The following is a 16,785-nucleotide window of genomic DNA, read 5'->3' as shown; positions in this document are numbered from 1 at the left end:
CACTTCCGCTGTACTGCTGGTAACGCCTGAGTTCAGTCTCGGCTCCTCAGCGAAGAAACATATCTCTATGTTGCCGGCATCCTCCTTTTATACCCACGAGGTGGGGCGGAGTTACGCCATGCAAATTCCGCAGACCCATAGCATTTCTTTGCCATTAGCTCGTTTTGTAATACTCGTAGTTGATAGGCTTTTTAAGCGAAACCCCATTCATCGTCACAACGGAACTTCTCCGTTCCCTACTCAGGAAGCATTCTATGGGTATTCAATATGTCCTGAAATAAACTTGTGCATTAATAATAAAAAGGAAAAACATAATAATAATAGGGGTAAAATAAAAAACATAATAATAATAATAATATAGGGGTGGTGATGGCGCAATGGATAAGCCTTTGGTGTGAGAGACCCTGGTTCGAATCCACTGTGAGACACCAATGTGTCCCTGAGCAAGACACTTAACCCCTAGCTGCTCCAGAGGCGTGCGACCTCTGACATATATAGCAATTGTAATCTGACATATATAGCAAAAGTCGCTTTGGATAAAAGCGTCAGCTAAATGAATAAATGTAAATGTAATAATAATTCAACGACACTCCTGTCCTGAGATACATTTTTAATTTGTATGCCACATAAAATAACATTTCCCACATTTCTGGAATTTCATTCCATACAGGTACATGCATAGCAACACATTTTTTTACAACTTTTTTTTTCATGTGATTCTTTTGTTTTTTTCTGTAGGAAAGATTACAATGAGTCATCCATGCCAAGTGTAAACCCTTCTCCAGGTAGACTTCATTAAACACTTCACACAGACAATTTCTGGGGTCCAAGTATAAAAAGTTTCGCTTAATTCTGCTTCAAATAACGTTTAATCTTTTAAAAAGTATTGCAATAGAAGCCACATATTAAAAAAAAAAACAAAAAAAGGAATCAAACACACATACAGGTCACCTTTTTAAGAAGAGTTCTGCATTGACAAGAAAAACATATTGAAGCATAAAGAAACATCAAGGACAAACTAGACTCAATATGTATTGACTATTATTAATTCAGAAAACTTGATTGCAAGTATTTTAGGATATGTTGACACAGTCAGTCAGAGATTGCTCCACCATCTGTATATTTTCTTTTTAATCAATTTCTACAATTCACGTGGCCATCTGTAATTCTAAAACTTTCATAAACTTGTTTTTCATTTCAGATCTGTATTTTTTAGATCTGCAACTATTATTAAATAAATAAATACATAAAAAAACACACACACGAAAACTATCAACACAGAATATTCCCAACAAATATTTTAAACGTTTCTAATAATTGACTGTAGGATAAATCTCCTGATTTGATTGTCCTCCTGCTGCCATGTACACTAGCATGAAATTGTAAAAATGTCTTATGTTTTTGACCACAATGGGGAAAAAACAGTGCATGTGAAAAATCTAATATGACTGGTTCAAGGCTTGACTCCACTTTAAAGAGGAGGGAGCATATTGTCACTTTTAGTCGTCACAAATAATAGCCAAGCAAGTGTCCACTGCAAGCAAATGGTGTCAGATTTAAAATAGCAGGGCCATTGTCAAGTGGCTACAACTGGGAATGTTGTCCTGGGCCCTGTGCCTGGGGGTTGGGGCCCATGTGAATTTAACAGGCAACGCTGGTTAACAGCACTACCTTTTCTACTAATGTGAACTAGATTTAAGACAGGGGGCAGGCCCACTATTTAACGTGCTCCGCTGTGTGTGACGAGCAGTAAAACTTCTTGTGTGTTATAAAGTTTGAGAGGTTGTTAAACTGGATGTCACATGGGCGGCAGTACTTTAAATTACTTGTGCTGGCAGTGGAGACGTTTAACATTCTCTTGAAGCTTTTCCTCTCTTCCTCAGTCTTTGGAGATGGCGTCAGCATTGTGCTTTCCTTATAGTTGATGGGACTGTCATGGCTGTCTGGTGTAGCAGAACCATGTTGCTTAGTTCCAGCATCTTCCATCTTGTCCTCAAATTCAAGACCATCCTTTAAGGATGAGGACTTGTTCTGGCTCTCAGGGTCATCTGTGCTAAGATGGCTACCATCAGGCATCGGCTGGTCTTTCTCTCCTTCACTGCCCTCGTTTGGACTCTGCCTTCGATCGCTTTGTGAGACCAGCATCCCTGTAGCATAATCAGTGGGTTTGATTTCATAGTAAGGCCAAATTTGCTCATCAGGTCTCATTTTCTTTGCAGGACTTGGGTAACCTCCAGTGGGTTGAAACATGCCCCTCGGGTCATTTTTTATTGACATTAGTTGTTCCTCGCTGGAAGATTGTATGTCAGAAGTTGTCGCATCATTTGGATGTTCAATCTTTCCATTCAGAGCTGGGAGCTCAAAGAGGGTGTTCTCTAAGAGATTATTGTTATTTCTAGGACCTTCTTTTTCGATGCTTTTGTTCTCAGTGGAAGCATTTTGCGAAATAGTACCAGGGCAGAAGTTCTGTTTGTGCTTAAGATAGTCCTCAACTTTGTTAAAGCTTATCTTGCACACGACACACTCATGATAATCCATTAGTCGTTTAGGGGACACCGAAGTGTTGCCAAACTGTGGCATGCATTTTTTACTGAGATCTATTGGTGCATCACCTTCTTCCTTAGAGATTGTATTACATTTGGACACAAGTGCTGATTTTGTAACTGTCAATGAAGCCTCTGGATATCTGGGTAATAACCCCTGGATCATGTTGTATCTCTGATGGTCCCTAAAGCTATCCAATGTTTCCTTTGATAAGTATGGACCTCCAATAGTGGGCATTCCAAGAAATGATGCTAAACTCATAGATGGCATTTGTTCCTGTTCGGGAGTGGCCAGCTCATATGCCTTTCTTCTTTTACGTGGACGTACTGACTTCTGATTGGCTGCTCCTTTATTGTTGGCACGTTTCACTTGAGGATCATGGCGAGTTGCACAATAATACTGCTTGTGCACCATGTAGGTCTCATGTCGACTAAAGGTGATTTTGCAGGCCTCACATGTTGTGTGGTTGGGGTCAGTTTCAGTTGGTGGCAATTTCTGGCTTTGTATATCCAGCTGTGTACCGTTTGGTCTTTCCTGTGCACCAGATGGAGTTGACGCTTTTTTTACTTGCACCGACAGCTCATCTGTCACTTTTCCACCTGCAATGGGATTGCAAGGGTTAGACTCATGCCCTTTCACTTCAGAGGGATGGCTGGCATTTAGCATAACAGCCAAACTGGCTCCAATTTTAGGGCTTACAGTGCCTGCTGGTTTATCCAGTAGTCCAGGGAAGTCATGTGGCTTGTGTGTGCTTTCCCAGCGAGTGTTGCAGTAGTGCTTCTTGTGCACCAAATAATTATCAAGGTTGTTGAAGGTGATATTGCATTCAAAGCATGTTGCTCCTTTTGGCACAAGTGTGCTGTACATTATTGGAGGGTAAGAGTTTCCCCCATGACGTAACCTGCGATGGACCAACTCAGACATTTTGGCCAGTATCTCAGATGCCTGCGGGCCCACCGTCATATCCTGTGAGAATGGGACATGTGGTATGAAAGGGGGTATGGGAAAGGCAGGAGGCAGGTGGTGCTGAATGGGTGAGGAGGCTAAACGGGGACTAGAAGGTTCTGACTTTACTCTGGAGTATGAAACACTAGCCTTGTTTCCTGAGTTGCCCTCACCCTTAGTGGATGTCTGGCTACTTTCTGTGCTTTCCAGCTCTGAAATTTGACTTAAATCACGCTGTACTGTTCTTTCCTGAAGTTCTTTTATGTTTGCGTTAGCTCTTATTTGTTGAGGGCTGCCTGAAATGCTGCTAGGAGAGTTATCAACTTTGTCTTCTTTGATGAGTTTGTTGACAGCACAGCTATGTCCATGTAGCTCCTGGTGTTTGGCCAGTTCTCTGGGAGTTTGGAAAGTGAAGTGGCAGTGATCACATCTCAGGCCGGTTTGGGACAGATGGGAGAGGATGTGGTGCTGGAGTACCATTAGAGTTTCCGCGTTGTAGTCACAAATTGTGCATTTCAAGTTGCTTTCAGTTGACATCTCATCTGACTTGAGAGCTTGAAAAACAAAAACAAACAAAAAACAGGAATGGTATTAATGACCAACACTACCATAGACAGTTTAGTCTATCCAAGGTAGTTTGTGCACAGGCTCCTACACATGCTTGATAATAACATCAGTTTGAATCCAGTTTGGAACATTTCCTCATCCACTATAACCATAATTTCCTGTCCTCTCTATACTAAACTATAAATAAAATGAGAGGGAAAAGGCCAAACAAAACATTTTTTTTTCAACAAGGAATCTTTTTTTTTTTTTTTTTACATTGGCTCTTGAATAGCTACAACATTTCTCTTTTTTATTTGTTGCTGTACAAATGGTTATTTGAAATAGAATGTCTTACTAGTTTACTCACAGTTATGGGTGGATAAGTGCATTTCCAGGGCATGGGAGCCTGCAAAGCTCATATTGCATTGTGGGTATGTGCAATTGCGGAGCATTTGATGGCTGATATTGGTGTTTTTCTCTGCTACCATCTCAGGGTCCCTTTGTCGCCCACTGCAGTAATACATAAGGTGGGCCTGAAGGTTTCTTTCACTCCGAAACCAGATGCCACATGCCTTACAGAGGAAGATATCTTCTACAAAGACAGAAATGGAGACAAGCATATCCACATTGAATTTTCTAAAGCTTGTGAAAATGAAAATTAAATATAGTGGGGTCAAGAAATTTGAGACCAACAGATAAATGCTTCAATTTCACATTTTTGTAATTTAATGCCAAATAGTGACTTTCGAAATAGTGTAAAATCTTAAATATGTTTATAAATCTTAAATATTTTATATCATATACCTTTGTTTTAATTTTTTTTGTTCATGTCCAGGTTTAAATGCTTTTTTGCAATTTAAAGCAGAAAATGATCATTAAAAAGTAAAGGTAATAAAATTAGGCTCAAGAGCACATAGCAACTAGGATACAATATGCAACTGTAATTTTAATTGCGCAGTAATAAGATGAACCACATAACCCAACCCCAAAGAATTCTCTTTAAATTCTTGTTAACTGTGATTAGAGAACGGAAGAGGGTTAATATCTAATTCCTGCAAACTGAAGGTCAACCTCAACCCTTGGTAAATCTCTTATCCATGGCAAACATGCACATCAGAGCTGTGATGACTCTTTGACATGGATTTCCATTTTTAACCAAGCACATTAATCAGTCTATCCACTGTGGCAGAGGTCTGATAATGCAGGACTCACTGTTGATGATAGCACCGGGCAGTATGGATGCCATGGCGGCTTGCTGAGGAAGGAGTTGGATGCTGTCCAGCTGTCGGGCCGGGTACATCCCTTGACTGTAGGGAGTTTGGGCTGGTGTTTGAAGATGTGAGTGCAAATCCACCACACAGGCTGCAAGTTCATCTCCTTCCATTATGTTTTTTGTTGTGGAACACCACACATGTCCTCCTGTGAGTAAAAGCAAAGATTAGGGTTTAATAGAGTATTTTAACCATTTAAAGGCAGTTGTTTATGCTATCTGAGGTTCATTGAGATTGAATTAGTGTAACATACATACATGCATATATGGTGCTTTCTATTATTTTTCTGACAGTGTGGATTCAATGCAAGACCCCACAAACTTGTTTTTTCAGAACCAGAATTAAGTTTCTCCTTTTATCTGTTTTTTATACTACATGCATAAAATCAGCATAATGGTAAATGCAAATATAATACTTTTTGATCGCACATACAGCATTCTGTCCTACACACAAATGCGTGCATTGCTTTGAAGCCACAACAAACAAGTGAGGGACAAGTATATTGCCGAAGACGCTGCACATTTTCCCTGCAGCTAAAGAGAATGGACATCTGGGATAAAAGTACAGCATTATCAAATTGAAGGGCTGCGGATGAAACATTCGACTGGAGTCCGCAGAACAAACTCATTAGCTAGTTAAAAAGGAGAGGAGTGCTTTATGACTGAGATAACATTTATCTGTCTAAATGACGGACTTTCTGTCTGCGCGTCATCTTCCATTGAGGGGATTAAAGTTTTAAATATGACTATTTACAAAAGTCTGGAACGCAAGATAACAAGAAGAGACATGATATGCCAACACTAAATGCTAGAATTAGGATGTGGACTAATTGAGGAGTTGGACAATGAGAATGAAGTACACTCAATGCTACCTTTCAAAGATGTGTAAGCACTCTCTGACAACATGTCGAAAGAGAAAAAAATTACCTGTGATGTGGTCGTGCCTGAAGAGAAATGCTAATTGCATGTGCTTGGATAGCACTTGTGGTATTGTGGCCGTGTTTTCAATGTCCATTCAATTAAACAATGGTTTAATGCATTTGTTCGCAACTGGTTTTGCTTCAGGACCCACATTTTACAATGAAAAATCAAGGGGCATACAAAATCAAGGGGCGACCCAACAGAGTACCAAAATTTATCATACAAAAGTAAAGAAAATTAATAATAATAATTAATATCTTATCCAATTAAAACAATGGTACATTTTCAGTAATTCAAATTTTTTTTTGTAACGTTTGGAGATGACTAGTTAAACCAAGTTACCAGTTTTAATGTAGGAAAAATACATGTTGTTACTGGTATTTTGTAGACACTATAGTTAACACGGTGCATTTTTGTAAACAAATCTTAATACTGCACAATGTATTTTAGCATTTGCAAACCAATTTCATGAAACAAATATAAAGCAAAGGAAAAAGTGTTGTTTAAACTGCTCAGCCTATTTTTGAATGTTTTTGCTATTTTAGTTCTGGCAGTGAAACAGAGTAATCCAATATTTATTTTGGCATGACACACTGTACTAAAGACAATGAGAGGTATAAATGAAATAGCCTACATCCCCTGCCTCTTTAACCTATTAATTCAATGTAAAATTTGGTTCCCTTTCAGTCGATAACGTCGGACGTAGTCGACGCGACTGAAATGGGATCACGCTAGGGAGCCTATCATCTTCGATTACTATTGAACGAGCCAATGGAATTTGGCGTGCGTGATTTGCATCACACACTCCGCCCCCGCGGCGCGGGTATAAATACGGAAGTGGATGCACGCACTAGTTGCCTTTCGCTTCGGAGCCGTTCGTCTTTGATGTCTCTGAAGAGTGCTGTTGTGTTCAACGAGCGAGTGTGTCGGTGTTCTTGCGGGAAGACCTCTCCAGTGTTGGTGTTCTACAGCGTGGTGCAGCGGTGATCGCGAGCTTCTCAGCTCTCAACTGCTGTTTTAACAGCATCAAATTTCTACTGTTTGTTTGTGTGTTGACGGTTGGTTAGAGGGCGAGAAGTGAGTGCTTCACTGTTAGTTGGAAGACTATTCAGTGTTTGCCGCGGTCATTCCCTGTGTGCTCCGGCACTGGTGACGGTCCCATTTCCTAAAAGAGCAACACGGGTGTGAGTGCGTCTTTTTCAAGATGCCATTCCATCCGTGCGTTTCTGGGTGCGGTCTGGCACTATCCCCTTCTGACGGTCACGAAAGTTGTGTCGCATGTTTGGGCTTACAGCATGCTGAGGCAGCTTTCGTGGATGAGACATGTTCTCACTGCGGGAACATGTCCATCTCGGTGTTGAGATCTAGACTCGCCTTCGTTAAAAGCGTTGGCGCAGTCCCCACCTCTGGGCCCCGCCCCTGTTCTTCCTCTGGGTTACCTTCCCAGAGGAGGACTGGGGTGCCGTCCAAGCTGGGTGATCTGAGGATCACAGTGAGGGGTAATCCGCCCGGCCACGCCCCGTGGGTCCCTCACTCCTCTTTCACACCGCAACCGGTGGAGCTCCCCATTGATCCCGCTGGTCCCTCTGTAATGGACGGGCCAGCCGTGTCATTTGGGGCCCCTCCAGGGGATACGTTGTCAATCGCAGCATCGGAGGGGGAGCTGAACTCTGGAGATGATGACTCGGCTGCACTGCCTCCCTCCGGGAGACCAGTGTTGCCCGAGCCAGATCCAGAGATGTCAGCTATGCTGAAAAAGGCCGCCGAGGCGGTAGGGCTCGTGTGGAACCCTCCACCGTGTCCCGAGCCGTCTCGGTTGGATGATTGGTATATCGGGGCGGGCCGTACTGGTTCTCAGTCCGCCGCCCCGGTTCCTTTCTTTCCTGAAGTGCATGAGGAGCTTACGAGGGCATGGATGGCACCTTTCTCTGCCAGAAACCGCCTGAGTAGCTCCTCCCCTCTCACTACCCTTGATGGGGGAGCGGTGAAGGGTTACGAGGCTATCCCTCCGGTGGAGCGGGCCGTTGCGATGCAGTTATGCCCAACGGCGGCCGCTTCCTGGAGAGGTGATCCTCGTCACCCCTCTAAAGCCTGTAAGTTCTCGTCCGCTCTTACGGGCAAGGCTTACAAAGCTTGTGGGCAAGCCGCTTCCTCCTTGCATGCCATGGCGTTGCTCCAGGTCCACCAGGCCCAGGCACTCATGAACATGCACGAGGGTAGTTCGGACCCTGAGCTCATGGGTGAGCTCCGCACTGCAACTGACCTCGCCCTCCGGGCGGCGAAGGTTGCAGCTCGCGCGGTGGGTTCGGCGATGTCCACACTAGTGGTCCAGGAGCGCCATCTCTGGCTCAACCTGGCCGATATGAGAGATGCGGACAAGGTTCGGTTCCTGGACTCTCCCATTTCCCAGGTTGGGTTATTCGGCGACGCTGTGGAGAACTTTGCCCAACAGTTCTCTACAGCTCAGAAGCAGACGGAGGCCATCCGGCACATCCTGCCTCGGAGGGACGCTGCTGCCTTCACCCGCCCCCCGAGGTCAGATCCTCCGCCTGCTCGTCGCCGAGGGCGTCCGCCTGCAGCCGCCTCAGCTCCCGCCGAACCACCGCAGCAGCCTTCACCCAGGTTCCGGCGCGGAGCCGGCCGCGGAAGGGGCGCCCAGCCCGCTCCAGGCGCTGCCAAGCCAGGTGGTAAGTTCCAGCGCAAAAGAAAACGCTGAACCTGGACGGGCTCTCAGGGATGGAGGAGTTGCTTGTGGAGTGGTCGCCGATCCACTCCCTCTGGCTGGTTGGAGGGCCGGCTGGAGTTTTTTGTTATGTGTGTGTCTGTTCCGCCGCTGGCCCCTATAAAAACGGGGTCAGCGGTACCCACATATTCAGAAAGAGAGCAATTTTTCTATTCCTGAGTCCCAAGTGGGCCAGTATGGCGGATGTGACCCTGTATAATAGCCTTACATCCCCCAGCTTCCCTTGGTCGCCAACAGGCAGCTTGGGGCGTTCGAGGACCCGGTCATCCGCCTTCTCACGTCCCCTGCCGCTGGTGGAGACAGGTAAGTGTGGCACTGCACACTAACACCACTGTCTCTACTTTGCTGCCCCACCCCAGGCTCGGCGACCCCGCTCAGGTCAGTGATAGTAACATCACATTAGGTGTTGAGCAGACGTGCTCCTGAAAATTCAGTGATATTCTTCACACCAAGTGTTGAGCAGTGCTCCTGACTTGGGCGTGCTTATCTTATCCTGCTGGCGAAGGATTTGATATAGCCGCTCCTCCAGCCGGTACGAAGGCCAGTTGTAAACTCGTTCTTCGTGCTACTAGGTGGTGGGTTGTGACCATCTTGGCCCAAGATTGGTCTGCAGCTTTGGCCTGAAGGACACGTGGTGTCCTTCCCCTCGAGTGCTCCAGAGCCCGTTGGGTCTTCAGGTCAGCTGGAAGAGAGTAATCTCGCCCACGGGCTGAGTATCTCTGTTTCAGTTTTGGAGAGGTACTCGATCCAACACGTCTCTCCAGGGAGAATGTGTTCAGCTGGGGTTGAAGTGAGAAAGGGTCCCACTGAAAAGTTCAGAGGCTCCTGGGGTATACGATAGCGACAGCCTAAGTTGGCTTCCTCTGTATGTGACCGCTTCAGCGCTAGCTTTACGATCGAGTCCCGAGGTGACTGTGGCAGAGCAGCTCACCCTGTGTGACTATAGTTCATCCCGGTCTGCTGCCAAACCCTCCTCAGCAGAGGGGCCATGTACAAAGGGCGTGTTTTAACGGGGGCCTGGGCGACCCCCGACTACACGGGCATTCGTGCCTCGAGTTGTTAGACATTGCGGGTGTCACAAACTCTCCCGTCACCTCCTCCTTGGAGTCAGACGCTTCTGAGGGCGTCTTGTTCCACCCCTCCCGCTTACTCAATCGTGCCGCCATTGAGCCTCACGACAGTTATAGCCAGGGCAAGTGGAGACTCCATCCCCTGGGTCCGCTGGGTCTTGACCATTCCGGGGCCGCTCAATGGCCCCCCCGGTTTTATTTTTCCGCTAGTGTTTGAGTAAACCGAGCGGACTACCCTTGGACAAACACGGGGTCCCAGCTGTCCCAGGGGCCCGCAGAATACGTTTAACCCCAGTGAGCCTTCTAAGAAGTGACGGCGACTCAGGGTCGCCTTGCGCTGCTCAGGTCAGTGAGATCATCACACTTCATGTTGAGCAGAGTTGCTCCTGAAACTCAGTGAAGTTCATCGCACTCAGGTGTTGAGCAGCAATGCTCCTGTAGCTCAGTGAGTCCATCACAGGTAGCGCAGTGAATTCATCACACGCAGTGCTGAGCAGAAATGCTCCTGGTGCTCAGTGAAGTTCCTCGCACTCAAGTGTTGAGCAGTAATGCTCCTGAAGCTCAGTGAGTTTATCACACTCAGGTGTTGAGCAGTAATGCTCCTGAAGCTCAGTGAACTTGTCACACTCAAGTGCTGAGCAGAAATGCTCCTGTCGTTCAGTGAAATTCTTCGCACTCAAGTGTTGAGCAGAAATGCTCCTGAAGCTCAGTGAGGGAATGCTCCTGAAGTTCAGTGAACTTGTCACACTCAAGTGCTGAGCAGAAATGCTCCTGTCGCTCAGTGAGGTTCTTCGTGCTCAAGTGTTGAGCAGAAATGCTCCTGAAGCTCGGTGAGTTTATCACACTCAGGTGTTGAGCAGGAATGCTCCTGAAGCTCAGTGAACTTGTCACACCCAAGTGCTGAGCAGAAAATGCTCCTGAAGCCCAGTGATCTTCACATGTTGTGTTGAGCAATGCTCCTGTCTTTTGCGCCCGTCACTTGCACCTACGTGCCATGTCAGGAGAGGAACAGGTCTTCATAGTTGCCCCTTATTGGCCCAACTAGACCTGGTTCCCTTCAACAGCCTTCCTGACTTCCCCTGGAAACTCTTTCGGGGACGGGGCACGATGGCACACGCGTTCTTCCCCCGGAGATTCCGGGCGGTCTTACATCTGAACGCGGAGGTTCAGGTGGCTATCACAAGACATGTGATAGTTACCATCACTTCTGCGAGCACCCCCTAGAATTGGGTAGCGTGCTTACGCCTTTAGAAGTGGAACCTAGTCGTTGAGTGCGTCTTCTCTCCTGAGGAGATCCTGAAAGCTTTCGATCACTTCAGTGCTCTCTTTCCTGCAAATTGGGTTGCAGTAGGCTGTTTTCCTAAATCACCCTCAAAATGATGTTGCCTCGGTGTTTAAACGACGCTCATCGTGTTGCAGAAGTATGCAGAAGCACGTTCTGGTCGTCAGGTTCCTGAGGAGCAAGGTCTTGTAAATCCTTGTGTCCCTCTTTATCCTCTTGGGCCTTGTCCCTGGTGCGACTGCACTGCAGAGACCGCCCCTGAGCCACTGCAGGTAGTGAGTTAAAAATTCTGTTATATCAGTTCTCCTGCTCGCGTGGTCTCTACTAGAGGGTAGGGACTTGCTCGCTTTCGGTCAACGTATTGTGCCTGGAGTCTGGGCCGGCTAACTCTCACAGGCTGAGACCCCGGCTCGGATTGTGCCCAAGGTTCCTACCTCTCCCGTAATAGGAGCAGGTGGTGAGCCTGCAAGCGCTGCCCTGGAGGAGGCAGATCCAGCCCTGGCTTCTCTGTCCGTTTGCTTGGACGTGTACAGAATGCAAGTCATAGACCTCAGACCAGCTCTTCAAATATCTGTTGGAATTCAGCAGAGAGGGAAGGCTGTTTCCATGCAAAGTTGCACTTAGTGCTTGCCTTCATTTCGGCAAAGATCCGAGATGCAACATGTCCACTTAGGTGTTGAGCTCCTCTATGATGAGTGTAAAGGGCTCCGCCTGGGCGTTGACGATATACTTTGCTAAACAGATTCTAGAGTTGGGGGCTGGACGACACCTGGTTGAACCGCTGCTTCCCGTGGGCTCCCTTCTCATGAAGCCAGTTTCACCGTGAGCCCGGTTCAAGTGTCGGCTTGCTGCGCCATTCCCCTCCTATGGACTGGATACGTGCGCCTTTTTACTCCAGTTGAGTTCCCTTAAAATTGAACCCTGTTGAGTTCCTCCACACCCCTCCGACGTCGGACGTGCGGAACGTCTGGTGTTAGGCCTACCACTCGTAAGCAGTGTGGAACCTGTGTTAGGCTGGGTCCATATGTTGCGGTCCCTTCGGTGACCCCATATGTGTATTCTTCCACGATACGGCTCCCTGCGGTGAGCCCGTGTCTTCCCTCGGCAGAGTCTCTCTGCCGTCACTGTCCGGTGTGTCTCCTCCCGTCTTAGGCTGGAGCCACCCCAGTGACATTCCATATGTTAGACTGCCCGGTTTCCGCCCAGTTCATATGTGTATTCTCCACATTACCTCCCTCTGGGTTGGATGTGGCTTCCGCAGCGTCCCTTCCTTCCAACGTACGGGGAACGCTTTCCCAGTGGTCCTGTAGGAACAGCAGTGACTTCCCTGGCCTAAGCCCTGTCCTTCCCCGCCTTAAGTTTGCGGGGGCATCAGGAGGCTTTGGTTTAGGCACTGGAAGGTGGCAGCGTTAGTGGCGTGTTCAATGGTTGATCCCATTTCAGTCGCGTCGACTACGTCAGACGTTATCGACTGAAAGGGAACGTTCCATTGGCTCGTTCAATAGTAATCGAAGATGATAGGCTCCCTAGCGTGATCCCATTTCAGTCGCGTCGACTACGTCCTCCGTTCCCTCCTTCAGGGAACGGTGGGTTGCATACGCAACCAGGACGATCTGTTTCTTTCTGATTCAGTTCCTTGTTCATGAAAGCTGAAAAGCAGTGATTTGTAGTGAAAAAAAAAAGAAAGTTACAGGCTAAAGGGAAACTTCATAGTAATACATTTTTTGGAGAATGGGCTTCAAAGTGCAGTATGGACTGAAGATTATTGATAGGCTTCATTTATTTGGTGTGAGTGCTTTCTGAGGAATCTGTGTGAATGTGAAGAATAAGGCAGAACTACCCAACCTTTACCACAAGGTGGCGACATCCTCACCTTGTGAGGTCTTTCAGGATAATTCATGAAGGTAGTTTGATTTTAAATGCCATTCTTTTTTCTCAGTGCTGTTAATTAATAAACAATAGTTTAGATTTTTCATTTCATCAATTTGATTTAAAAACTGTTTTGTCATTTAAAACCTACACATTAAAAACAGTGGCGGTTTCAATTTTAACAGTAGTCATTTTTATTTTACCCCTCATTTCCTGACAGTTTACATATGTTGTTGTATAAGGAACGCCTCAACATGTGTTGAGCTAAAAAGTAAAAACAAAAAAGACAAGACGTGTAGCATTATAAATCTAAGATTCTGTTTCAAATAAATGCTGGTCTTTTGAACTTTCTATTATTTCAATTTTTTAACAAAGAATCGTGAAAAAGTTTCCACGAAAATATAAAGCAGTACAACTGTTTTCTATAATATTAAGAAATGTTTCTTGAGCACCAACATTTTAAAACAATCTTACCGAACCTGAACCTTTAAATAGGGAAGAACAAAGAAAAGAAAACAGGTTTCTACAGGTAATTTGTGTGAAAGTTTCTGTTACTTAACAAATAACATGAATATTTAATGAAGCTGTACAGGTCTACCATTGAGACCCCAAATGCTTTAGAATTCGGGGTTAAAAGCATTTTTTTAATGCTTAATGCACAAAGTGTGATTTAAACAACAACAACAACAATAAACTATGACTTTACCTCCGCCTTTCAACTCCGTGATTCGTGGAAGAAAAAAGCTACATTACTTGACCACAACCATCTTTATTTCACACAGAAATTGTTTAATGAGAAAGTCACAAAAAAATTCAATACACTAGACAAAAAGTCTCCCAAAAAACACATAAGAGACTGAGATCTTGCAAGCACAGCAGCAGTGTGCATGAGACAACAGGGAGCTCACTTTCACTGCTCTATTCCATAAATCACATCTCTGCCTCGCTGCATCCCAGAGTGCATCAGTCATATGGCTCTGTTCCCCTGGGGGCCGCCCTCATGGAGCTTCTGTGTTCCTGGCCCGGCTGAGTTTCAGCGCCCCGGGTATCACCTCTCCACCATCTGCCCCGCACACCTGCACCCTCATTGATCTAGTGGCCCACGCGCTACATCAAACACACACCAGAGGGGCATTGTGCAGCTTCCTGTGAGGCACGGCCAGTCATCTGGCTGGGGTAGCAGGGTGTGAAGTTATGTGCCTCTTTTTGTATATTCATGAGGCAGTGCAGTCAGTGTTTATTTTCCCGCAGCACACCACACCCCCGGCTTTCAGGTTCAAATTGAAGTGCAGTGGTAGCTTGACAGGTCTGCCAAAAAAATTATCCTGCCTTTTTCCAATTTCTAAATATGAGCTTTGAGAAATGAATCATCTTCCTGACAGCTAGCCCACTGGTCCGGCTAAAGCGAATGCTGGGAGAAAGTGAGATTTTACTGGCTGGGTGAACTAAGCTCCTTATGAGTGACAGGTCAAGACCTTCATCTGTCTTACTTCCTTTTTTTGCTTTCTTTCCATCAGTCCAACGGATTCATTATGACATCTAAATGACCTTGAACAGGTCAAACTTTGATCTCCACAGCTGTTTACTGATAGAGGGAATTATATGGATGTGATTTCACCATCAATTAAGCATACACTCACAGCAATGTTTTTTTTCCGTTCTCTGGCTAAGGGTAAAAATAAATTTTAAATGCGTTATACAGTGGCTAATATCCAGGCAGCATTCAGGTGAATATGTAAATATGTGCTGTTCGTTTTCCTCTCAATAACAAAATAAACACACAACAAAATGACAGCGGTGAGAAAACAGCAGTTAAAGGGTTAATTCACCCAAAAATGAAAATTATGTCATTAATGACTCACCCTCATGTCGTTCCAAGCCCGTAAGACCTCCGTTCATCTTCAGAACACAGTTTAAGATATTTTAGATTTAGTCCGAGAGTTTTCTGTCCATCCATTGAAAATCTATGTACGGTATACTGTCCTTGTCCAGAAAGGCAATAAAGACATCATCAAAGTAGTCCATGTGGCCTCAGTGGGTTAGTTAGAATTTTTTGAAGCATCGAAAATACATTTTGTTCCAAAAATAACAAAAACGGCGACTTTATTCAGCATTGTATTCTCTTCCGGTTCTGTTGTCAAAAAGGCTGATTGACAACAGAACCGGAAGAGAATACAATGCTGAATAAGGTCATCGTTTTTGTTATTTTGGAACAAAATGTATTTTCGATGCTTCAGAAAGTTCTAAATAACCCCCTGAGGTCACGTGGACTACTCTGATGATGTCTTTATTGCCTTTCTGGATAAGGACAGTATACCGTACATAGATTTTCAATGGAGGAACAGAAAACTCTCGGACTAAATCTAAAATATCTTAAACTGTGTTCTGAAGATGAACGGAGGTCTTACGGGCTTGGAACGACATGAGGGTGAGTCATTAATGACATGATTTTCATTTTTGGGTGAGCTAACCCTTTAAGAAAGCATCCGATTATAGCGATGACGATAAATTCAAATCAAATCACGTCATATATCCCTTTAGATTTAAAGCAAGCAGCTTTACAGTATTATATATGAGAAAAAAATAAACAGTGTCAGTGTCACTATAAAGCAGATTTCCAGTGTGTTCATGTTTTTTCTTGTGTCTCGACTGAACTGAAGAAATTAACCGGTAAAGATTTCCTTGTCAAAGAACACACCTACCTATTACAGCACACACCACAGACCAATGGTAGTTCAAAGCCGGAGTGATTTTTTTCCTTTCCTATTCGGGTTGGACACGAATATTCGAATATTCGTTCGGTGGGTTGGTATTCGATTTGAAAATGTGACATTCGAATATTCGTTGTTGTTTTTTTGCACACCTGGCATCCCCCTCGAAACGCGCTTGAATATGTTTTCCACTATAAAATCTGGTGAAATATAATACTTAACATATAAATTCGTTATAGCTACTTAATAAATAGATATTTGCTTCTTCTTGGACTACTAAAAGTGTTCCTGCAAGGGGAGTATTCTCTGGCTAGAGCGCAGAACAGCAGGGTTTGTATGTATAGAAGTTCCTGAGCTTGTATTTTGGGTTAAGCTGCATTGCTTTGACATTGTGGAAAATAGAATAATAGAAACGTCCTGGTTGCGTATGCAACCCACCGTTCCCTGAAGGAGGGAACGGAGGACGTAGTCGACGGTCGACTGAATTGGGATCTCGCTAGAGAGCCTGTCTTCTTCGAGTACTATTGAACGAGCCAATGTAATTGGCGTGCGTGATTCGCATCACACACTCCGCCCTCGCGGCGCGGGTATAAATACGGAAGTGGATGCACGCACTAGTTGCTTTTCGCTGAGGAGCCGAGAGTAACCCGGGGTCAGCGGTGGTCCAGCGGTAGTGGCAAGGGGACTACGTCCTCCGTTCCCTCCTTCAGGGAACGGTGGGTTGCATACGCAACCAGGACGTTCCCTTTCAGTCGAGAACGTCAGACGTAGTCGACGGTCGACTGAATTGGGATCACCCATTGAACACGCCACTAACGCTGCCACCTTCCAGTGCCTAAACCAAAGCCTCCTGATGCCCCCGCAAAGTTAAGGCGGGGAAGGAC

The 16,785-nt window shown here is 45.4% G+C and overlaps 1 protein-coding gene across 1 annotated transcript in view; it reads right to left on the bottom strand.

The window, feature by feature from the left end:
- Positions 1-595: 595 nt before the first annotated feature.
- zfpm2b (zinc finger protein, FOG family member 2b) overlaps positions 596-16,785 on the bottom strand; it is an 88,355-nt gene continuing 72,165 nt past the window's right edge. The window contains exons 6-8 of the mRNA XM_077196631.1: positions 5,248-5,454; positions 4,403-4,627; positions 596-4,043 (exon numbers count right to left, since the gene is read on the bottom strand). Coding sequence (XP_077052746.1) covers positions 1,717-4,043; positions 4,403-4,627; positions 5,248-5,454 — 2,759 coding nt within the window. The 3' untranslated portion in view covers positions 596-1,716. The remainder of the gene's footprint in view (positions 4,044-4,402; positions 4,628-5,247; positions 5,455-16,785) is intronic.

Source organism: Siphateles boraxobius, unplaced genomic scaffold (assembly GCF_051911475.1).
Source record: "Siphateles boraxobius isolate OS27281-9 unplaced genomic scaffold, OSU_SipBor_1 35, whole genome shotgun sequence".
Classification (NCBI taxonomy): Eukaryota; Metazoa; Chordata; class Actinopteri; order Cypriniformes; family Leuciscidae; genus Siphateles; species Siphateles boraxobius.
The sequence above is the reverse complement of the archived record's forward strand: the minus strand, read 5'-3'. Positions and strand labels throughout refer to the sequence as shown.